Raw genomic sequence first — 24,024 nt, 5'->3', positions numbered from 1 at the left:
GCCCCAGTTTTGCTGGAGCTCTAACCACAGTGCCCTAAGCAACAGTGTCCATGAGCCCTGTGAGTGTCAACAGCTTCCCTGGATGTAACAGAGTGGTGTCTGTGGCCTGGTATTGTCCTGTCTAGAAATTATTTCGAGGAGAATAGGAGATGGTCATCAGCATTGCGATCATGGAGGTAGTTAGCCTTTCCAGAAAGGCATAGAGATTCCTGGGATCCAGTTTCCCTTCCATTCTTTGGACAAGAAGCAACACGCTGGCTCCAGGTTTCCCACTTGATTTGGAAGATTAACAAGGCCATTTTCTGGGTGGGGGATGGATCATGCTTTCTTCAGCAGCCCCAAGAGGAGAAGAGAAAGAAATAGAATCTCAACAGTCATCTTTCTGGAGAAACAAGGCAATGAAGAAAGGAAGTGCATTTTGAACAGGGACCCCCTGAGACTGTTGGGGAAGCTCCTCAGCAGGCGGAAATAACTCCTGGGATGCCCCCTTCCCACCGCGGCTCTTTCCTCCTCCCAGGGTATTCTCTGCAATAGGGAACTGGCCCAGGAAGAAAGGACAACCATCCATCACAGAGAACCCTCGTGTGGGACGATGGTGACTCTTCCTGGCAGTTCTTCCTGGCAGAACTCCAAGCCTTATGGACAGACAGCAAAGGAGCCGCTGGGGGGCTGCAGCGGGACTGGGGCAGAGGGACGCTCTTACTCCTCCCTGCACCTGGAGCCAGAAGCCAGGTCTGAAGTCCGCTGTGGTTCCGGAGAGATGCATGTGAGCCACACGTGAGGGGTGGCAACAGGGCGAGTGCTCCCACATTAAACACGATATGGCCACATAAATGGGCCTCGCTGCAAGAGCTTTAAGCTATATTGTATTCGCACATTGTAAAGTAAAATTCAGGGCTCTTACTAGGTGTGTGTATACAAACACGTGTGGATGCCAAGACGTAGAGACTTCCCAGTTTAAACCAACTCTGGTGCTGCTCCAGTTTCAAGGTTTCTGGAGACTCTTTCTGCCCCAGGGCTCAATAAATCAGAGGAGATTGATGTCTAGATTGTTTCTAACGTGGAACGACTCAAAGGAAACTGAGGGATCTTGTTGCGGAGGCTACTAGGGTTGTGGGTGAAGACAGATTCCCGCGGCGATGGGTCTCCCCTTGGCTGGGGCAGGGCCCTGACCTCGGAGGTCCTTGCGGCAGGTGGATCACGGCGCACGCTCCTCTCTCTGCAGAATTGTGCGGAGCAGGGAAGGGGCTTTCATTTGTTCCAGTAAAATTTAAGGCTCCCTCGCAGGGTATGTTTGGAGCAGACGGGGCCCTGAGAAGGGAGGCGCTCTCCGGACCTGGTGCGGGTCTTTGTTCCAGCGCAGCGTCCCTTCTCCAGAGGTATTCGCACCGTCTGTTCCTCGTCCTCGGTTCCACCGTCCGAAAGCTGCGGGTCTTAGTGTTGCTCCGGACAAGGCTGGGGGAGAAGCTCACTACCGGACGAGTGGCAATCGGCGTGTTGCCTTCCTGTGAGCACCTGAAGATCACACAGCCCCTGGCAGCCCAAAAGGAACCTCCCCTCCACTCCCCGCTGACACCTGCCATTTCGTCTTCTCGCCATTCGAGCAAAGCCTCGGGTGTGTGGGCTGGATGTCTGTCCTTGTTGGAGGACTTAAAACTCGGTGCTATTTTTTCAATAATTCAAAGGTACTCCTAGATGCCAAAACTTTCCCCCCTTCCCCCAGGAAAGAAAGGAAGAAAGAAAGACAGAGAGTCAGACATTTAAGTATGTGCGTGGGTTGGGGGGTGGTCTGTGCCCTCTCGCGCGCCCCGCGGAGAGCCTTGTTTCCGAGAAAATGCTGCGGAAGGACTCGCAGCTGTCGTCAGCCCGAGACTGGGGTGTCCCTGGGACGTCCACTGCCCCGGACGTGGGGCGCTCTGATGGGCGCCGGGGCGTCTCCGGAGCTGGTGACCTTGGTCTCCACTCACGGTTTCGAGGTTGGGCTCGCGACACACAAAGTCCGGACTCACTGCCGTCCTGGCTGGAGCTACGAGCGTAAAGGGGAGAGTTAGCCCGGGACCGCGGGCTCCAGGGGCACCGGAGACCCGTGACGGCCACCTCCTCCCACCACAAATGTGTGTTCTAAACTGTGCGCTCCGGTGTGCGCTTCGGTGTGCGTGTGTGTCTGTGTGCGTGTGTGTGCGTGTGTGCGCGCGCGTGTGTGTCTGTGTGCACCTGCGTGTGTGTGCGCGCGTGTGTGTGCGTGTGTGCGTGTGTCCGTGTGTGCGTCTGTGTGTGCGCCAGCGTGTGTGTGCGCGTGCTTGTGCGCGCGTGTGTGCGTGTGTCTGTGTGTGCGCCTGCGTGCGTGTGCGTGTCCGTGTGTGCGTGTGTGCGCGTGCGCGCGCGTGTGTGCGCGTGTATGCGTGTGTGTGCGCGCGTGTGTGTGCGTGTGTGCGTGCGTGTATGGGTGTGTGTACGCGCGTGTGTGTGCGTGTGTGTGTGCTTGCGCGCGTGTGTGCGTGCGTGTATGCGTGTGCGTGCGTGTGTGTGTGTGTAGAATGCATGTCGTTGCCAAATACCTGAAACGACAAGTGAGCCAAAAGAGGCTAAAATGGTTGCTTCGGACAGGGACGAGGGGAGAGTGCCCAAGCGTGCGGGCGGGTATCACAGTCCATCCATGCGACGGCCTCGCCGACAAGGCGGATGAACCCGGGAGGATTCTCCGCTCCTGGCTGCGAGACTCGACCCAGACGGGGGGTTCTCCAAGGAAGAGCGAAGGAGGTCGGGATGGGAAGGGGAAAGTCGGGGGTGGGGCGTGCGGGGGAGCTTAAAAGGTAAACCGGCAGGACTAGCTGGCTGATGGGACTAGTTAGCGAAGCCAAGTGTCTGGGTGGAAAGAGGGTCTCCGTCCCGGGTGCTCTGAATGACATTCCGGGATTCGGCATGGAAAGAAGAAGCCAAGGTCTTGGACCCGCAGCTCCTGGTCCGTTCCCACCGACCCGCACTGTGTGCGGGGGCTGGCGGGGCGGCAAGGGGGCAGCGTGCACCCCGCGCCCTCGGCCCGCGCCCCGCGGAGGGGCGGGCGGGCAGGGCGGCCCCCTCGCCCAGGCCTGCGTCTGGGAGCGGCCAATCTCTCCGCTCGCGCCCCTCCCCACCGGCGCGGAGACCTCGCCGCGTCCCCGCCTGCCCGCCTCCGGCTGTGAGGGCGCACCGGGCGGGGGAGCGGGCAAATAACTGGCCCGAGGCCGGCTCCCCGGTTCTGCCTCCACTTCCCGGCGGCCCGCCTGCGCCCGGGGCGACGCAGCCCCTCGGGGACCTGAGACCAGGTAACGCGGCCCCCGCCCCGTCCCGGTCTGGCCGCGGCGCCGCGAACCAGGGTTGGGGCGCGGGTCTCTCTCGGAAGCTTAATCGCCACCCCCAGCCCGCGGCTGGAGCCGAGGCGAGAAGGGTGCCCCGACCCTCTTCCTGACCCGCACCGAAGCCGACCTGGAGCGGAGGACACTCCCCAGAGCGCTCGGTCCCGGCGCCCAGCCCGGAGCGCGGAGGGCGAAGGCAGGACCGGGCGGGGAGGCGGGGCGCGGCGGGCGAACAATCACCGGCTTAGCCCAGTTTCCCGCAGGAGCTGCCGCCCCTTCGCCGTCGACGCAGGCACCAGCTGGCGGCAGCATCTTTTAGGTACAAGCTGCAGGAAGGCAAAAGCTGGCCTGGGGCCGGGAGCCCAGGGCGCGCCGCGGGACGCCAAGCCCCGCTGCGCGGGTCGTCGGGACGCCCTTGGCTTTATGGGGCTGGGTCACCGCGAGTCCTCCATTAACACCTCCCCTGGCGACCGGAGGCCGGACGGCCCAGCGCAGCGCGGAGCGAGTCTCGGCACGGCCCGCGTCTGTGCCCTCTGCGCACCCCCCCCCTGGAAGCATAAACAGAAAATAAAAGACAGGTGGAGAGAGCTGAGGGTCAGAGGTGAGGGATTCAGATCAATTCAGAGAGAAAGGGGAAGGGGGAAAAATTTTCATCCAAAGCTTTATTTATTTGGATTAACAGAGGGACCGTCGGCGAGACGCTGGGACTGGTCCGCACCTCTGGCCGCCGCCTCCCGCCCTTCGAACCGAACCGAGTTTTTGCAGAAAACATCCAACATCAAGGTAAGACGTCTATGGGGCTTGCCCAGTCGCAGCGGTTTTCCGCCCCCGGGGTGCGCCCGGGGCGCGTCTTGGGACCCCGCCCTGGGAAGCTCGGGCTGCGCTCCGGGCGGTTGTCCTGGCCCGGGTCTCCGCGGGAGCAGGCGCCGTGCGGGGGGAGGCGCGGTGCGGGAGGAGGCGCGGTGCGGGAGGAGGCGCCGTGCGGGAGGAGGCGCCGTGCGGGAGGACGCGCCCGGGGACCGCGCGGGACCGCCGCTGACGCGCTTTTTCCTGGCAGAGCCACCACCGTCAGGCGTGAGCAGCCCCTTCGCTCCAAGCATGCTGAACGGCACCACCCTCGAGGCCGGTGAGTCGCGTGCCAGGTCCCTCCTCCCTCTCCCTGCCCCGGGCCAGGGCACGTCGCGAGAAGGCGTGGGCGCCTGTGCGGACACGCGTGTGCGCGCCCTGGCTGGGCGGAACCAAGAGGGGTGTGTGTTTGTCTGAAAAATTGGACCTCGCCCAGCAGGCTGGCGAATACGGTCTCCTTCCGTCTCCCGACGGGCGGGATTCCCGAAGTCCGCTTTTCTTCCCCTTTCCCTTTCTCCCGAGCGTCTTCGCCATCCCTCAGGGCGCGGGTGCGGGGCGCGGGGCGCAGGCCGGGCGGAGGTCCCAGCGCTCCCAGCCTTGCGCAGCCGGTGGCGTGAGGAAGGCGCCCCGGACCCCGCGCGGAGCTGCTGGGGGCGTCTCCTCCTTGGGAGGGAAGGAAGGGGGCAGAGAAGACACCGTTCCTCGCTCGGGTAGGGCTTAACTGCAAACTGGCTTCACGCACATTTTGTTGTTGTTGTTCAGTCCTACCCAGCGCAGCCGTTTCTGCTCCTGGTCTCAGCGGACGCAGTGCGGGACTTCTCCCTTTATTTGGGGGTGGGGGGGCGGCACAGCAACCTCAGGAAAAAGGATTTCGGGCTCCAGAGGCGGGTATTCTAGACTTGGCAGCTGACCGGTTGGAGAATAATCCCGGGGCGACGGAGGACGGAGGAGTGAAGGGAGGCTTTGCGGGCGCAGAGGGCGTGCGTGGGCGCGCAGCCCCCGGAGGAGCAGGGCCTGGCCGGGGCTCGCGCGTGCGAGAGGCCGGCGAGAGGCGCATCTAAGGCACGGCCACGAGTCCCCTTTGCAGGCAGCAGGGCTCCCGCAGCCCCAGCTGTGTTTGCTTCGCTCCCGTTTGTCCTGAGGGAGCCCCTTGGTAGGACTGAATCAGAAGCGCGCCCGTGTGGGGGCGCCAGTTCGGACCTGCCAGACTCCGTGTTGGGGGAAGGTTTGCACATAGAGGATCTCTGTCTCCAACGTCAAGAAAAAGGTCCCAGCGCCTCCTGGCCATGTCTCACCTTCCAGCCAGCGCAGTCCAGGCATCCATGGCCAGGCGGTCCCGCGAAGAGCCCGTGGTTCCCGGGCCCCAGGACGACGCTGACTTTCTCCTTGGACTTGGGGTGCACACGGCAGTGCCAAAAGCTGGACATTGTTTCAAGAGCTGCACCCTTTAGACCAAAGGGGCTCCTAAACCAGCTTAATAGGGTCTAGAGGAAAGGTGACCCCTCACCCTTTAAAGGGCAAACTCAGGAGCACAAGGTCATGGCCTCTGACCTACAGGTCTAAAGAGACCTTGAGGCACCTGTGCTCTCAAGTGATGGACATTTTGCTGGGTTTTTTCCTCTGTCCAACCTAAAGTCTCCACCGCCGCCCTGGGGAGTTCCACTGGCCCTGTCCCTTTGCCCAGGTGGACCTTCCTGACCTGGGGACAAGGTCGCTGCTGTGTCTTTGACCTTCATAGAGAGTCTAGGATCCTGAACTCTCAATCCCAGCTCCCCTGCTCCACTGGAGTCCAGCTGCCTGCTTTGCTGAAAGCGGCAACAGTAGCAGGCTGGGCGCTGTACGAACAGAAAGGGAAGAGAGCTTAGTGGATTGCTTATGCCCAGTTGTGAGAAAGGGCAACCCTAGGCCAGGGATCTGCCCCATTACTCTTACTAGAGCTTTGAATTTGGAGGGGAGACCTGAGACCTATTCCTGGAGCATGCAGAGTGACCCTGTGCACCTGCCCATCGAATAAGGTGGGGGCTCAGCTGCAGGAGCTGAAAAAGTGAACATTCCAACTTTTACAGAAGGCTTGCAGGTCATTCATCTGGGAGCTGGGAGAAGGGGGAATTTTTTTTGTCCAGGGCTGCCAGGCTCCGGCCCCTTCCTTGCCAGAGAGGTGAAAGGAGGCAGAACTAAAAGACATTCTCCTATTTAAAGTGCTTATTTAAAGACCTTTGAGAATTGGGGTGGGGGTGGGGGGCTCTTAGGCAATCTCTCAGGGCTCCCAGACGGAAAATTTAGAACACCAGAAGTCACACCCAGTTCTCGGGGCATCCCCCGCCCCCAGTGGGCTTCCTTCATAGGAACTATGAGAGGAGGGGGGCTGGAAGGATGGGGAGCTATTTCTACAGAGCTAACAAGGACCTCCCAAACTCCAGCAGGCCCCTGGCGCCACCCTCAGCTTTCCGCAGGCTTCCTGCATTCACTGAGAAGGAAGAAACTTGGCAATAGTGGCCCTGGGTGCAGAAACTTAAAACCTGAGTTTTATAAGAAAGAGCAGACAGAGCCAGGATTCAGCTCTGAAGCCGATGGCAGAAAGTGCTCTGCGGCCTGTACCTGGCAGGTGATTGACAGGTACATGTGGAATAGATGAGTGAACGAGTGATTGGGGGGCTCACAGGGGTTCTGCGCTTGGCTTCCCTGTGGACTCTGCACAGAGTTCTGGCTTTTTCCTGGAGTTCCTTGTTACATTTTCCCTTCGTGTGGTCTCCAAAGTTTTATCTCTTGCTAGGACGGAGTGGTGTTCTTGGGTTCTTTGTTGTTGTTTTTGCTGAGCTGGACTAAAATCCAACAACAACCAAACCTAATTCCAAACGCCCCCTTCGTGTATGGGGGCGGGTTTAGTGCAGAAACTAGACAACGTGGGTTGAGGGCCTCTGGTTACTTTTTGCTTAGAGCTTTCTTGGGTTAATTGACGTTCTCAGAGACCCCTCCTCCTCCTCTTCCTCCAAGTGTAGGGCTGACTGGTGTGAGGGCAATCTGCCCCTTTGTGAGAGGACCTGCTGTCTCTGAAAGGACTGCTGCCCCCAGCCCCTCCTCAGGGCCCTTCTCATGTGCACGTGTGTTTGAAAAGCTCATTGATTTCCATCCAAAGGGGCTAATTACATTACTTACAGTAAATAGCAGCCCTGCTGTCAGGTAGGGCTGCCAAAGTGTGTGTGGGGAATCTCCAGCTTAGTTCACTTGATTGGCTTCATTTTTGTGTGAAATTGTGTTTTACGAGCTGTATTCTGGCACCCGGAGGACCTTAACAGCGTCCAGTCTGCAAATAACATTATTTTTGACCCTGAGAAAAAAGGAGAGGAAAACAGTGGAGTCTTGGGTTTCGTGGAAGAGGCGACTCCGGGCAGGAAGTCAGGCTGCTGCACGCCTGCTTCCTTCTCCCCCCTGTCATTTCCTTCCTTCCTTCCTCCCTCCCCCTCGTTCTCGTTCCTCCCTTCCTCTTTTCTCCCCTTCTTCCTCCTTCCCTCCCTTCATCTTTCTGGATTTGGTCACAGTTCCAGTCGGGCTCCCCCGGGCGGAGGGAAGCGGGTCTGCGGCGAGGGCTCCTGGGGTGCCCGGGATGTTTGGAGACCCGGACCTGGCAGTTCCCGGGATGTCTGGGGACACGGGCCTGGCAGTTCCCGGGGTGTCTGGGGACCCGGACCTGGCAGTTCCCGGGGTGTCTGGGGACCCCGACCTGGCAGTTCCCGGGGTGTCTGGGGACACAGGCCTGGCAGTTCCCAGGGTCTGCGGGGCTGGTGGGCAGCACAGGCGACCCGGGCTTCCTCCTCCCTCTGGGTGATGCCGGGCTGGTTCCACTTCGGGCCCCCAGGGGGGCTCTGACCATTTGAATGAATCTACAGTATCAGAGTGTTGTGGACACTTTTTAATGGGGCCAGGGAGGGGCCGCCGGCACAGGAACAGAGGGCGACAGAACAGACCCACCTCTTGTGAGGGGCAGGTCTGCCGTTCTGCTCGGCAGGTCTCGCCTCCCCCTCCCCAGCGAGGAGCCCTTTCCCTCCCTCCCCGGTGTGCAGTGGCGTCGGTTTTACGAGCCCCCTGTCCTGCGTGGGTAGCGGGAGCAGAATGCCAGGGGGCAGGCGCCACGTTCCCAGGAATCCCGAGTCACTGCCCACGTTGACAAGTTTCGAATGGGACTTGAGAGTCTCCAGCAGTTTTCCTTCAAACATGAAGTGTGTAAGAAGAATAAACCTCCCCACGGTCAGGGTTCAGTCTGCAGACAGGCGTGCGCAAGTCCACACCCTGTCCCCTACACTCCAAGCTTCTCGAAAATCTTTTTGCAAAGAGTCACCCTCAGAAACGTAGGCTCTCCAAATGCTCTTTCCACTTCGGAGGAAGCTCCAGAGCCTAGGAGGGCCCTGGTTTCTGGGGAGGTGAGGCAGGGATGAACCGTCAGACGGCTGCTTTTAAAAAGCGGGGTGAGGAGGGAGCATTATCTTCACTTCAGGGAAGCGCTGAATTTCCACCCAATATTTATGCATTGCAGGCGATAGTCCTGTAGGCTGGGCATGAAAAAGTCCACAAGGAGGAAACCCAAAGTTGGGAGCTGATATTCTGTGTGCCTTGTGCCAGGGTGTGATCTTGAACTCAGATCAAATAGGCCGGCTCGGGCCTCCCGCGCCAGGGCGGGGACAATAAGGTCTCCTTTTCCCCTTTAAAACACGACTGCTGGGAACTCTTGGAAGGATATGTGTGTGCGTGTGCGTGTGTGTGTGTGTGTGTGTGTGTGTGTGTCGTGGGAGGTAAATGCCCCCTCCTTCCACCTCCCCCTTCCCCATTCCCCCCACCCCTTTGTAATGTTTGTCCCTGCTTGCCCATCACCAGGGGGTTGAGAGGAGTATGACAGGTCTTTGTTGTCTGAATAAAAATCCGTGGCAGCTCCAGGGAGAGAACTCCTCCTACTAAATTATCAAAAATGGGCTGGCTTTAGTCTCTTAACAAATTGGACACCGCTCAGGCAGGAGCAGTCCCCAACGCAACCTACAGGCACTGGGAACTTGCGAGCAGCCAGGGACCGCTGAAAATAGCACTTCTTTTTCTTTCTTTGTGTTCAAAACTGTTTTCTTTCTGCACCAGATTTTGTTTTCCTCCCCCCGCTGCAGTTGTTTCCCATTAGTAACTCGATCTCTCGGAGCAGTAAGACTCGTCTTCTCCGCCTCCTCCCCTCCGCCCGTGTTTGTTTGTTTTCCGCACATCTCCTTTAGGGAGCCGCTGGGGCTTGTTCCCTCTTCCCCCCTTTTTATCCTCCCCCCACCCCAAGCAGACCGATTTCCACTCTGTCTGCTGCTTGCTTCTCTCTCCCTCCTGCGCTCCCGCCCCGCGCAGCCTCCGCCGCCCTCCGCGCCCGCACTCGGATGAGCCGAGCGCCCCGGGCGAGTGCATGGAAATAGTGGGGTGCAGAGCAGAAGACGACGCGTGTCCCTTCCGCCCCCCAGCCATGCTCTTCCACGGGATCTCCGGAGGCCACATCCAGGGAATCATGGAGGAGATGGAGCGGAGATCCAAGACCGAGGCCCGCCTGGCCAAGGGCGCCCAGCTCAACGGCCGCGACGCGGTAAGAAGGGCTGGGCCGGCGGTTCCGGGCGCCCCGCGCGCCCCGCGAGCCGAGCTCCATCCCCAGGCCGCGGGGCTTAGGGGCGGCGGGGCGCAGGGACGTCCGCTGCAGGCTGGCGGGTGGGCTTTCTCCTGTGCGCCCAGGTCTGCGGGGCTAAGAAACAGCCCCCTTTTCTGACTCGTCTACACTGCTGAGACCCGAGCTCGCTGCCCTTTATCGCAGCTGTTCCCGAGCCAGCAGGGCGAGCCGGGCGGGAGGAGGAGTTGTTCCCTTCTACAAACCCCCAGCTCCGGTCTCCCGTCTCCCTTGATTCTGGGGCGGTCCCGGCGAGGTCGGCAGCCCGGGGCAGGCAGGGCGCACGCAACGCAGGACCGCGCGCCGCGGCGGCGTCCGGGCCAAGCCCGAGCCCGGGTGGCCTGGGTCTCTGGGCCCGAGGACCCGACCTTTGGAGCGGACGCGCTGGGCCGCCTCCGATTCTCCGGGTGCTCCTGGCTCGGCACCCCCAACCCAGAGATGGTCAGGGTCTCCGGCGGCCCGGTCCAGTCTCTACGACACAGGACCGCGTGTAGGTTCTGGGCCAGGCGGGTGTCGTGCAGGCGAGCGGAGGCACCAGCCCCAACGCAAGAACTTTCTAACCCTTAAAAGATCGAATCAGCTACTACCGTGACTACCATTTATAGCAAAAGTCGTTTCCTCTTAATGAAGAAAACCAATTAGTGATCTCAATGGTTCCCTTTCCTTCTCACTAGCGGGAGGGGGAGAACCGCAGAAGTCTCCGGAAAGGATGTCGGCTAAACAGAGCCGTGTGGGTCCTTTGGTATCACCCCGGGAACTGTAGCTCAGACTAATCCGGAGACCGCTCTGGCGGGTCAGCGGTGTTTCGGGTCCTGCCAGGTAGCCCAGTGGGCGCGTGTGCCCGCGTCTGCGGCATTAATGCACCGCGGGCCCCGGTCGGAGCCGAGGACTAAACTTTGCTTTTCCAGGCCCGCCAAAGTTTAGAGGGGAAGTCCAGCCCGTTTCTGCTAGTCTTGAGGAAAATGTCCAGCGGTTAACTTCTTTTCCCCTTTTGTGGTTATCCTGCTTAAAAATAGAAAGCGGCCACCCAAACCCGAATTTCGCAGCGGGACTGGGCTCATCGAGCTGAGGTTTTCCATGCCTGGTCGCGTCAGTGGGGGCCCAGGTGCTAAGGTTAACCTGGACACCGAGCAGATTTTCAGGACAAAGATCTCGGTGCGTATTTTGACGCCAGAAAAGAGGGACTGCACAGAGGGGACCGGACAACGGATCCTCTTTGGGAGCAGCCGCTTTGCACCCTTGCTGGGGTGGAAAGACTAAGAGCCCTGAAAATTAGGGAACAGTAGGATATGCCAAGCATACCTTAATCAGAGCAATGTCAACCGAGGTATGAACGCACATATAATAATCCCTTTTTTTGCTTTTCATTTCAACGCTGCTTATAAGGATTTAGAGAAATAGAATTGTAATACTGTTTGTCCAAAAACAATCTGTGCTAGTTCAGATTTCCCTTCCACTCCCCAATGATTCCCGTTGTTTTATTTCGTGTGCGTGGAAAGCCACCATTTTTAGCTTCTAATTATTTGAATTCTGAACACCCACCGAACTGTAGTCAGCACGGCCCCAGTCCCGTGCAAGCGAGGCTGGGCGGCTGGGACGTCTTCAGGTTGATAGTCCAGGGAGGACGCGTCCGCGGGGTCAGGCAGACGCGGAAGAGGGGGGACGAGCCAGCCGCAGATGTGCACCCCGCCCCCAGCCCCCGCCGGCCCCAGGATCGCTCTGCCGGGAAGGGAACCCGCGCGCGGGCGCCGGCGCCCCCAGCCTCGCAGTGCGCTTGCTTTGCAGGGCGTGCCCCCGCTCAGCCCCGAGAAGCCCGCTCTGTGCGCCGGCTGCGGGGGCAAGATCTCGGACAGGTACTACCTGCTGGCCGTGGACAAGCAGTGGCACCTGAGGTGCCTGAAGTGCTGTGAATGTAAGCTGGCCCTCGAGTCCGAGCTCACCTGCTTCGCCAAGGACGGCAGCATTTACTGCAAGGAGGATTACTACAGGTACGCCCCGCCCCACTCCTCCCGGCCCCCCGGCTCCCCCGTCTCCTGCCCCTTGGGGTCCCGGTGCCGTTTCCGCAGGGAGACCCCGGGCGCGCGCCTTCCGGCCGCAGGGCCCGGGCGGGCCTCGAGGTGCGGAGCGCGCTCGGTTGGCAGAACCCGGGGAGCGCGGGGAAGAGCGAGCGGGTGTGTCTCGGCCGACCGAGCCTGATCCCTTTATGTTTCTCTTCTCCCCCTTTTCTCCGCTTACTGCGAACTGGGCGAGTTCCGCGCCTTGGAGCTGAACCGGGGGCGCGGGCGGGAGCAGCCGGGTGTCAGGGTCGTCGCGGGGGGCAGGAGGCCTTGCGGATAAGTTCGAAACGGAATAGACGCCATTGCGGAGGCCGAAGCCACTCGGTGCCGAGTTCCTTTACCGCCGGTTAGAACCGAGTCCGCCGGACCGGAGAGGAGACTCAGAGGCAGCGTCTTTGACTCTGCCCGGTTCCGTTTCCGGACTGGGGGGACCGGGCCGCGCGCAGGTGGCGGCGAAAGGAGCGCAGCCCCCCCCGCAAAGCTGTCGTTCTCTGCGGCCGCGTCCGGGAATAGCGACACCTCCTTCATCCGCAGTGTTTTCTAATCGACCGTTTTCCCTCGGCCGTGAAGCGCTCTGCGAGCCAGTGCAGGCGCGTTTGCTTAGTGTTTTGTTTTGTTTTGTTTTTAATCTTCACGTTACAGAAAAGGCAGTGGAGACTCAGTTGCCCGGTTCTTCTGACTTTAATGTAAGGGATTTTTCTTTTCTTTTCTTTTCTTTTTTTGGTCTTGGCCACCAGAACAGGCCAATGAGCGAATAAAATCGATGCCCAAATGGGCCCCACGTCCTGTCCTCCGGAGCCTTCCCAGGCCTCCGTCCTGGGCCTCTGCAGACCAAGCGCAGGCATCGCAGGTGGGAGACGGCTCTGTCTTGCTTCCGCCCGCGCCCTGACTCCACCGTTTCCTTCCAGAAGGTTCTCCGTGCAGAGATGTGCCCGCTGCCACCTTGGCATCTCCGCCTCCGAGATGGTGATGCGCGCCCGCGACTCCGTCTACCACCTGGGCTGCTTCACCTGCTCCACCTGCAGCAAGACGCTGACCACGGGCGACCACTTCGGCATGAAGGACAGCCTGGTGTACTGCCGCGCGCACTTCGAGGCCCTGCTGCAAGGGGAGTACCCGCCGCCGCTGGGCTACTCCGAGCTGGCGGCCAAGGGCGGCGGCCTGGCGCTGCCCTACTTCAACGGCGCGGGCACCGTGCAGAAGGGGCGGCCCCGCAAGCGGAAGAGCCCGGCGCTGGGCGTGGACATCGTCGGCTACGGCTCAGGTGGGCCCCGCAGGCCCGGCCCGGGCCTCCCCGGGAGGATGCTTGGCCTCCCCGCCCCAGGTCCTGCAGCGCGGGGGCCCTGCCCAGCGCCCTCCCTCCGGGGAAAGGAGGCAGGGGCCGGAGGGCAGGGGAAGCGGGAGGCAGAGACAACGCTTTATTTAGGTTGTGGCAAAAAACACGTTGGTCACTGTGGGGCTCGGCGACTTCCCCCGAACAGGCCTAGCCGGATCCTCGCTGCCCATTAGTTAATGAGCCCATTAGTTTCTGGCTCCCGGTCGGAGCAAAGCAGCCCCAGGGCAATTCCTTTGTGGAAGCCAGATTATAGATCCTGGAGGAGGGGTTCCTAAATACTGAAGGGAAAAAAAAATCTTCAGAGCCCAACCTCGGTCTGTCTAGAGGGGGCAGAGGCTGTGGTCACCAGCCTGAAGTTAATCAGGAACACAGTTGGCAAGAGCGTTGAAAAACCTAATCCCTGATCTTGGCCAAGGCAGCGGTAGGGGTGGGAATCCTTCTCCACGGCTGAGCTGGCCCGTGTCCTTCCCAAATCAGACTGTCCGTCCAGCGGCTGGTTCTCTGTGTGATAGACCGTCCAGACCTGGAGCCCTGGGCCGGCTGAGAGAGCCTCCCGGCCAGGCCCGCTGAAGAGCTCAGTGGTGCCTCAGGTTGCCCTTCTGTCCCCTGCCAACCTCCTCTCTTCATTAAAACCAAATGCAGGCACAGTCCCAGAGCATACTTTCTTGCTGGCTTTGGGGACACGCCCATCATTTATCAGTTTCTCTCCCACGCATCAATTTCCCGTTGTGGGTAGCCTGCCCCCTGCTCCCATCCCCCAGGTGAGGATGGTGACGGGCCCTGCAGACCACAACCTGAGCAGGACAGAAGCTCTTGCGAGTACCAGCCACTGGAAAAAGGGGTTTCGGAAAGGCCTGGGTAACTTTGGGGAGCCTAAGGACCTTCACCGCTCTGACTTCGATGGCCTGGCCCACGCTTGGCTGGGGTCTCAGCGAGCAGGACAGTCTGGGAAGGGCAGACCGTTCTGTTGGAACGGACTTTGGGAATTGTATTGTGCCAACCTCCCTGTTACCATGAGCACCCCAGATAGCAAATGTGGGCACCCCGGGGCAGCAGGGCTCTTGCCTGTTTTTCTGCCCCAGTCCCCAGTGCCTGGCATGTGCCTGACATTGTTGCTCAGTGGTAAAGGAACAGTGTCTGGCCAGTTAAGTGATTTGCCCCGGCTCATACGGCCAGCGTGCTTGTGGAACTAGGAGTCCTGCTCTGAGTTGAGAGCTTCCAAGGGAAGCCACACAGGCTGAGGGGGCATCCCCCAGACTTCTGCCAGGCTCTGTCCTGGAGTCTCCGCGGCAGATCTTACTGAGGAGGAACAATCAGTTCTGGGCAGGCGCAAGGGGCAGGGTCGCAGGGAGAATGGGGACTGGGGAGCCCAGTGCTGGCTGCGCTTGTCCCTGGGAGGTTCATGCCAGGGTCGCTGCACGACAGGAAGTGCACTGGCTGGCTGGCTGTGGACCCCAGCAGGGTGGGTCTGTGTGCGGGCAGCAGGCACAGCCTGGGTTTTGCCAACCCTGGGTAGCGAGCTGCGCCCTGGCCCTCACCCCTGCTGCGCCGGGCAGGGGATTTGCTCAGGGGCCGCCTTGCCCAGCGGGCTCGCTGCGTCTCCTTTGATGCATGGTCCGGGGCAGGGCGGGCAGGGCACTAATTGTTCTTTATTAATAGAAGATGACATCGGAATCTGAGCCACTCATCGAGGCCCTACTGCCCTAATGAGAGAGAGGGAGAGAAAGAGGGAGAGAAACACATATATAACTAGCGAGTTTTTTGGAGAGAGGGCTACTGCAGCCGGGTTATAGTCCATAAGGATGGAGATTTCTAGCCAAAAGGCAACAATTCTGGCTTTTTACTTGTGTATTTAATCCAATTAGCTAAATTTGATTTCACCTTGGCTCTTACTTTATGTTAGAAAGACCCAAGGAGCCCTAAGAACAGTACAATTTAGCTTCTCTTACTTCTCTGAAGAGATCTAGAAAGTACAAATTTATTTCTTAAAAATAATGAAAATCTCCTTCTGAGCTACTTAGTGCTGCTACAAATTGTTGAGAAGGTTGATGTTGTCCTGCTCCTGAAGGAGGGAAAAGTGGCTGAGGCCCCTTAACCCAAAGAGTTTGTCTATCACGTCACTGCAAACTGGACGCCTCTCAGTGAGCCCCACCCATCGCTTCTGGACTTTCCCCAGAGATATGAGTAAATAGTGTGTGTGTGTGTGTGTGTGTGTGTGTGTGTGTGTATTTAAAGATTAGGTGAAAATAATCTAGATTAACTGGTTTAAAGATGCCTGACCAGAAATGAGCCCAGTATTTAAAAAAGTGTTTATGAATTGAATGCTGGTTTGTTACAAAACTAGGAAAAGAAACCCTTCAGTAAATTGAACACATATTAAACTGTAGAAAATAAAATGGACCCGCAGTTTTAAATTATTTTAGTCTCCTTTGGATTTTATATTGCCATCTCTGCTTAAATGTACACAAGTGTCATTAAGGATAATGTTGATACTAAACCAAGTATAATTTACACAGTGATATGTTTTTTAAAATGCACAAAAAGCATGTTTATGATTTAAAGACTCTCAGAGAAGACGTGAAACTTGGCAAAGGTCAGTTAGTGCTGGACATAAAGCAAATGCCTTTTAATGAGAATATTCTTAGTTTATACCTCTGTGCAAATTAATCAGGCAGATATTTAAGAAAGAGACGTGAAAGTTTATTTGAAATGCTGGATTGAAATAAAGCCCTCCAGAGGTGAAAAGAAAATTTAGTTTGGGATAGGCAGATCCTATTTGGGTAATTTAGCTTTAATTGAGGGACCAAACTTTTGCCATTTCTCAAAATCTCCTTTCCTTGGGTTCTTTCTTCCCATTCAAGCTTCAGGCTCCTGGTTGTTAAATTAGCCTGGCACTGACCCCTAGTGGTCTTCTAGGGATCAGCTGATTCTCAGCAGGTTGCACACTCAGAACTGAGAGGGACTCACTTTGGGATAGGTGACTATCTCATACGGGACTGAAAATAAAATATTTAGATCTTCTTACTAACTTTATAATACCAGCTGTGTACTTACAGGTCGATGTTTAGGACAATTTTAAGAGTTATTTCATCGCATAATGTGGGGAGAAAAGACCCCTATGGTTTTAGAAATAGACCTGAAGAAACACAATAATTTGCAAGTTTCCATAATTCATTTGTAGTTAAATGGAAATAATGTAGGATAATGCACTGAGTTACTCTGTAGAACAAATAGATTTCTCTCTCAAGTTGCATAATATGTGATAACATGGTCACAGGAAAATCATATCCAGTACTGTTTAATCAAAATCTGACAGCCTAGCTCTTTACACATTGAAATTGTGTATTTTATGTAGAAACGAGGCCTATAATTGTATTTAATGCATTAAAATACTCTGCTAAATTTTAAATCCAGCAATAATGGATGTAGTATGCATATTCATGGAAGCAATTTCATTTTCATACAACAGTACTACAATTATTTTTCATAAACTTCATTTTAAGAATTAATGATTATATAGTTAGATCGGGAATCATATTCATTTACAAAAAGTATCACCTTGAGGGGGGAATGGCTAGGGGAATTAAGTCTTCTGCCCTAAGTGTAATACTCAGTTTGCTATGTTGTTCAGGAAGAGTTACATGTTAGTCACATCTGATAGGAAAGAAATCTTATTTGAAGAAGCCTCCAGTGACTAGCATGCGCTTCTTTGACCACTTTGTTGTGGGTATGTTTATAATCTGGTTGTGAAATATAGCTCAGTTTACTGGAGATAAGCATAGTTTTATAGTAGGTCAGAGAGATGCTATTTCATCCATTTGAGGCTATGAAAGTGCAATTCTGTAGCATATTTGAACTTGACATATCCCCACTGGGATGAAATAGGATAAAATGTAAAGTATGCTCTCTGTGTTATCTCTGGGTATATGGTTACTTTTTCTGGTGGAGTTTAAGAAGCCTAATGTTCAACATCCGAATGTATATCTAACTTGGATTCCACTTCAAGTTGATTTAATTTGGCATTAATATTCACTTGCAATTTTACTGATGAACAAAAGATTCAAAATCTTGATTGAATGCTTCTTGAGCTGCTGACCCTGTGTTTGACTCGGGGGATCCAAAGGTGAATATGGTGTAGTCCTTTCCCTCAATAACTTACCTGCTTTTCTGCCAAGTATGGTCTCCTTCCTATGTGTCTTATGGAAATACAAAGGAGACATTAGTTCATGCCTAATCCTGTTACATTAGGAGGAATTTCCTGTTACATGATTTTTGTATGTGGCTGACCTCTTGGTTGATGACTCTAAAACTTCTGTGTTTCTATAAATATGTGATTTGCTGAATATTTTTTAAAAAGTAATTCTAACCAGAGCATAGCAGGCAGATAATATTTTATCAAGCAGAATGGAAGACCTCATATCAAGGGATGCCTCACTTTTTTTAAGAGTCAAGTTTCTTCTCCCTTAAATGACACGATCAGGTTGACTTTATATCTTCTATTATAATGCACTAAAATGCAGGATGATTGGGTCTGAATATATATCTGAAGAAAGGATTTGAAGAAAATAATTGCCATGCACTTTAATTTGTGAAGTTGGCTGATTCAGTAAATATTTAGCACAATATTTTCATTTGCGATTATATTTCCTATCCAGGGCCAGGAGATTATTGGAAATGACCTTTTAAGTATGCAGCTTTGCATCCTGGGGATGATGACTTTCTGGCTGGTTTCAAAGACTGGAATTGTTTTGCGCTTGGTGCTGAGAAAGGCTTTGCAAGGGGAGAGAAAATGCCACCCTTTCTCTGCCAGGCCAGCGTGGGCACAGCTCACATCCCGCTCACAAGCACCTGGAGCAAGAGGGACTAAGACCTGAGCCTGGAAATAAGCACTGTCAGTGCCTCTTAACTGTGAGCTGTGGGGAGAGCTTCAGGCGTAAACCGAGGGAAGAGAAGTCTGGGCTCATTCCCTTTTAGAAATATTTATTGAAATCACTCCAGGGGAAAACATTTTCTTTCTGGTATAGTGCTATAATAACCAGTTACAGCTAAAAGCTCTCAAAAATAATATTCTTATGTGTACAAAACAAATTTGCAAATTCTTCATTCCCAACTCCTCTCCCTTTCCCAACCACTTTTCTTTTTCCTGTTTGAAAAAGCCCCAGGAATAAGGCTCAAATTTGAAACTGATTTAGATTTTCCCTTAGCTGGTAGGCTCTCAGAAACTTCCAGAGAGCTGAAATATTTGCTTGCCATATCCCTTATGACAAAAAGCAATGCCTTCAGACACTGTCTCCTTCCAGAAATATAGACAGAATGTAGAGTCTCGCGGAAACCATGTGTGAGTGTGGGCAGTGGGGGGCTGATACTCACAACTTTATTAGAAAAGGGTTTCTTCTTTTGACTGTTGGAGCTCTCTCTTAGTCCCACATCATGACTTAGCGTTTCTTAATCTTCCCCAATTTTTCTAGCAACCATTAAGCGAAAGAGAGGATTTGATTAATATTTTTCTGTTACATAAACTTCAGTTGTATCTACATTATCAGACTAGTTTGGCTCCCTTTGGCAATTTTTTCTTCCTAACTGGGTTGACAGCCTTTTCCACAATTGCCTTGTTATCATAGCAGCATCGTAGCTCCTGCCATCATTTCAGCCAATGCAGAAATTTCCACTGAGCAGTCGTTTGTTCACTGTTACTGCAACAGGTTGTAATGAAAACGAGGCAGACCACTTGGACCGGGACCAGCAGCCTTACCCACCCTCTCAGAAGACCAAGCGCATGCGAACTTCCTTCAAGCACCACCAACTCCGGACCATGAAATCCTACTTTGCCATCAACCACAACCCGGATGCCAAGGACCTCAAGCAGCTTGCCCAGAAAACAGGCCTGACCAAAAGAGTTCTGCAGGTAAGACACCTTCATCTTTGTGCATACATCTCCCTTCCCCTTGCCAGTAAAAGTAGTTCTCTGCCCTGGTTAGAGTGACGTGGATATTTCTTATGCTGCTTCTTATTAGTTTATCTTAGTTATCTCCCTAGAGAGTATCCTGAGATGTTTCAGGGGCTCCCTGGAGGGTGCTCAGAGACCCAGAGTCTTTTTAAGTGCAGCCACATTCTCCCCACAGATGGGGAGATGGGTCCCCCAAAGCCAGCACAACTTGCCTTAGTGCTGTGTGAATGCAAGTGGTGTTATTTGCACAAGCTGTGGCTCTGGAGATTTTCATTCACATTAAGTGCAGTGCACAGACTTACAAGGGACCTGCTAGCGCTGTCTTCTTCAGCAGACTCTTAGCAGGCTCACTCACACGCCATGACCTTCCAGATTCAGCCGGACCCTTTTTTTCAATTCCTAAAACTATGGTTAGTGTCTGAGCAACCAACTGGAGCAAGTGTTTTCCCACCTTAACAAACCACAATTAAAAACTAAACACTGGGAGTTAGTTTTGCCGTCCAATTTCTTCCTTAAGCTCATCATGCTAAGAATATGCAACTAATGAAATTATAATGGGTTGCTGTTAAGTCACGTGTGATCTTCTCCCACTTCTCGGTGGCAACTAGCAGGCACTTTAAGTTCTGCTGAGCACTTCCGGGCTGTCTGAGGTCTGTGGCTCTGGGAGACTTTCTCCTGTGCGGAGAAAGCGTGCGTGGGTCAGACTCTTGAATAGCTCCAAGTCTGTCTCAGAGATGCTCGTTTTAATGGCCCTGCTTCTCTCCTCCCCCCTCCAAAGACAACAGCCGAGGGATCAGGGTCTGTCTTCCTCCCTCTCTCCCTGCGCCTCCCTTCCCACGGTGCGCCCCCTGGAGCCTCAGCTGCTTCCAGAGGCACCTGCTCACGCCAGGGGGCGGACTCCGTGCAAGCGAGAGGCCATAAGCCTGCAGTGTGCCTTGAATGATTCTGTTTTAAAACAAACAAAGAAAAAAAGCCCCTCTCCTCCCCCCAAAAATGCACAAGTATATTTCAAAGGAGAGGCCTAGATCAAAAAAAAAAAAGAGAGAAACATGCACACGAGCATCGGTAAAGCGATCAACCGGGATTGGTTTGCAGGTGTGGTTCCAAAACGCACGAGCCAAATTCAGAAGGAACCTTTTGCGGCAGGAGAACGGGGCAGTCGATAAAGCCGACGGGGCGCTCCCGGCCGCGCCCCCCGCGGACAGCGACGCGCTCGGCCCGCCCGGCACCGCCTTGGCAGACCTGCCCGCCCCCGCTGTCGCTGTCGCCGTCGCCGCGGCCGTGCCCGCGACCTCGGGCCCGGACGGCCGCGACCCCGGGAGCCCCTCGCAGACCACCCTAACGAGCCTTTTCTAACATTGGTTTTTTTTTTCCCCCCAATTCTTCTTCTTTTTATTATTATTCTAATTATTATTATTTTATTATTTGCAAGACTTTTTTTTTTTTTTTCTTCCCTCCTAACCCGCAAGCTATTTGGGGATAAGAGCAGCAGCTGGGTGCGGAGCATCTGCAGCCACTTGGCGCATGAGTTTACGGCATCGTCTCCTCTAAGGGACTGTTCTGTCTGCAAGGTGTATCTGGATTTTTTTTCTTTTTTCTTTGACGGATTAGGTCTTTCGGTCGGGAAGGGGAGTTTTTGAATCATTCTTATAAGTGCCTCTTAAAATTGTATGTTACTTATTTCCAGAATCTCGAAGAAAAAAAAAATGAGTGGTATGATGATGGGCAAAGAATCATATTCCCAGTTAAGTGATTAGGTGAATAAAGGACCAGATAATTAATTAAAGAGTTATTTTTAAAGTCTTATAATAGTACATGTGATTGTGGAATTTTGATGACATTCCTTTTTTTTTTTTTAATTTTAGAACCGAAAAAAATTGTTTTGAGTATTTCTATTTCTTATCTGGACTGTTAAATCAAATGAGGAATATGATTAAACAGAAGCATTAACTATGGCAATTTTAAATAGTATTGATTAATTAGGTGGGAAATCTCTTCCAGGAATGGGACTTTTCCTTCTCTTAGGGATGTACAACCTAAAAAACTTTTCACTTATTTGTTGTGCAACATTTGAAAATACTTAAACTCCCTGTGTATCCATGAAAATTCCACATAGAATCTGAAATTCTATACTTTTACCCTCCTAGAGCAAACAAACAAACAAAACAAACAACTCCCCCCCGAAACCCCTCTGAAACCATTCCTTCTAAATTACTTTTTTTCCCCAGGGAAATGGAAATAAGCAAAATATAATTTTTTAAGAAGTCAAAAAATTGGTATCATTTAATTAATAGCTCTCTTAATTGGCTTCAGCTGTACCATCATATTGTATCTGGCATTCTATATGAATAATGTTTTTTAAAAAACCCAACCTGATAGACTAATACTAACAATGAGAATTCTTTGATTTTGTTTTGTTTTTATTTTGGCACAGTTTGACTTAATGTGTCAAAAAACCCCTTTTCTGACATTAGAGATTTGAAGTTATTAGTCTTAAAGTAGATAAACTCAGAAGCCTTGTGGATGCTGATCTGGATATATTTCCTAGTTTACAGTAGCATTTTTTTTTTCTTTAATTTAAGCTAAAATCTTAATGGTCTGGGCAGTGGTGAATGTTCATCTATATGCTTCTGTTGTAGTTAAATACCAATTAGATTGTGGATTTCCTAAACAAAATAAAAAAGAAGTCAAGATATATGTCTTGCTTTAGTGGATTGTTAAGAATAACTTTGCACATATTCTCCACTTTTTGGGCCCCTTAAATCTCCTCTGGTGGTCTAAGTGGCTATTTAATAGATTTTAAAGGTGTCCTTCTGGCTGTATAAATGTGTGGTTACATATTGACAGCTCACTGCCCACATTAAAGTGCATTATTGTAACTTTTGCTCAGGGTCTTTAGAAAATTAGCACAGAAAGTAGCTTATTTTTTAAAAAAAGATGATGGAAGATAAGTTAACACTGTAACAGAAGAAAAGTGTGATTGCCATTATATATTTAGCAAGTGTGGTTATCATCTTCTATGGAGCTTAAATCTTGACTTTTCATATTTCTATTACATTTTGGGCATTTACCACTAACCAGACCAAACAACCTTGGTAAGGCTGAGATCTTATTAAATACAGTTTTACAGGTAAAATATTGACACTTATAAATTTTGTTCTTTGACAGAACAATATATGGTACTATAGATCTACTTTATTAAGTAGACTAATTATAACTCAGTTCTCCTATGTGCCTTATGATATAACTTGGAAGTAAGTTTGTGAAAAATCAGGATATATGTGTTGTTTGTTAAATTAACTGTTTTAAGCCCTTTTGACACCTCACTAGTTTTGTACTGTTTCACTTCTTATTTCTGAAACTCTTTTTATGGTGTATCCTGTTAGAGGGGACAAACATGTCATAGAAAGCAGTTGTGCACTCTTTCAAATATAGTTGATAAATTCAATAATCTTATATATTGAGCTTCGTGTTTATAGTACAGTAAGTGGTCTAGCAAAATTGTCCATGTTTCTTTGTTTATTGATAAATGCATTGTATAGAAACTATTTCCCCTAAATATTTATGGACCAAACAATTGTGATATATCCTATTAAATTTGTGTGAATAAACCATTTTGAATCTAAGGAGTTTTATTTCCCACCAGTTTTATTTAAGTTTTAACTGTACTAGTGTGTTCCCAATATCTATATGTAAAAGCTATTAAAATGGTAATATGAAATTTAAAAAACATATTTAAACATACAAATAGTTTTTAGATTTTCAAACTTCTGATTCATATTAAATGTACACACGGTTGCACATGCAATGTAACTCAGCCTAGAATTACCTTTAAATATATTTACTTATAATAAAAGTAATGCCCCACTGATTTGACTCAGTCCAATTTTTAGAATAAAAAAAGATAATTAGCAGATAAAGTAATTGCATGAAAAGAAACCTTAAATATGATTAAGATTTAATGTTAGGTCTCTTGAGCACAAATGGATATTTGTAAATCTAAATAGATATTGCAGACCCCTAAAAGCCAAGTTGCTCTGTAGTTAATAAATTGTCACTATGATTTTTTTCAGGGAGAACAAATCTTGGGGCATTACAGCCAAACATCCCGACGTTTGAAAATTCCCTAAAGTATTAAAAGAAGGGGAAAAGTTTGATCGGAAATCCACTGCAGTGAAGACAAAGACACTATTAGGTTATGATAATCATACATTTAAAAATTTATTGAGCCAAAAAAGAGAGAGAGAGAGGAAGAGAGAGAGAGAAAGACTTAAATGTCATTTATTGAATGTTAACGCAGCTTGTGTTCTTTATGGCGTCTAACACACGTGAAGGATTAAGATTATGTGGTTTAAAACAAAATTAGATAAACGTTGTATAAACCAGAGCAACCTGGCAGTAATATGCCCACCCCGTATCTGAAGAAAATTATTACTGAAAAAAATTCCACACATTTGTCAAGCACAAATAGTTGTACAATAAAGTCCAAAAGCATTCATTTCACCTGCTTGCTAATGTGTATCAGTCCTGTTAATGGCATTTTCCAACTGTAAATTCAAAGAAAAGCTATCACTCATTTAAGAGTATAGGGGTCAAAATCCGGTAATTTTAGTACCATTGTTTATTCCTTTCTTTTTAAACAGAAATCTCTGCATGCAGTTTTACACCTATCAGCTCTAGTGTACATCTCTGTATGATGACTTATCTTTGCTGTTTCTTGTATGATAAATAGCTTTCATTAATAAACATTTTATTTGACGCAAACATAGTTAACTTTATGTTAAATACACTGTTGGAATTAATTTTGAACTCTGTCTTAAAGAGGCAGC

At 51.9% G+C, this 24,024-nt stretch overlaps 1 protein-coding gene across 2 annotated transcripts; it reads left to right on the top strand.

Annotated features, from left to right (window-relative positions):
* The first annotated feature begins 4,423 nt into the window (after positions 1–4,423).
* LHX9 (LIM homeobox 9) lies at positions 4,424–20,551 on the top strand. Of its 2 annotated transcripts, XM_012650465.1 has the most exons (6): positions 4,424–4,461; positions 9,662–9,780; positions 11,641–11,843; positions 12,821–13,176; positions 18,951–19,153; positions 20,291–20,551. In XM_012650465.1, exons 1-6 carry the CDS (start codon positions 4,434–4,436, stop codon positions 20,549–20,551), a joined length of 1,170 nt encoding a protein of 389 aa, XP_012505919.1. In that variant the 5' UTR covers positions 4,424–4,433. The 2 variants fall into 2 exon arrangements, with proteins under 2 accessions (XP_012505919.1, XP_012505918.1); XM_012650464.1 differs by lacking the exon at positions 4,424–4,461 and having other exon boundaries at positions 8,917–9,780.
* Positions 20,552–24,024: the final 3,473 nt, after the last annotated feature.

Source organism: Propithecus coquereli, unplaced genomic scaffold (genome assembly GCF_000956105.1).
Source record: "Propithecus coquereli isolate 6110/MARCELLA unplaced genomic scaffold, Pcoq_1.0 Scaffold328, whole genome shotgun sequence".
NCBI lineage: Eukaryota > Metazoa > Chordata > Mammalia > Primates > Indriidae > Propithecus > Propithecus coquereli.
The sequence above is the reverse complement of the archived record's forward strand: the minus strand, read 5'-3'. Positions and strand labels throughout refer to the sequence as shown.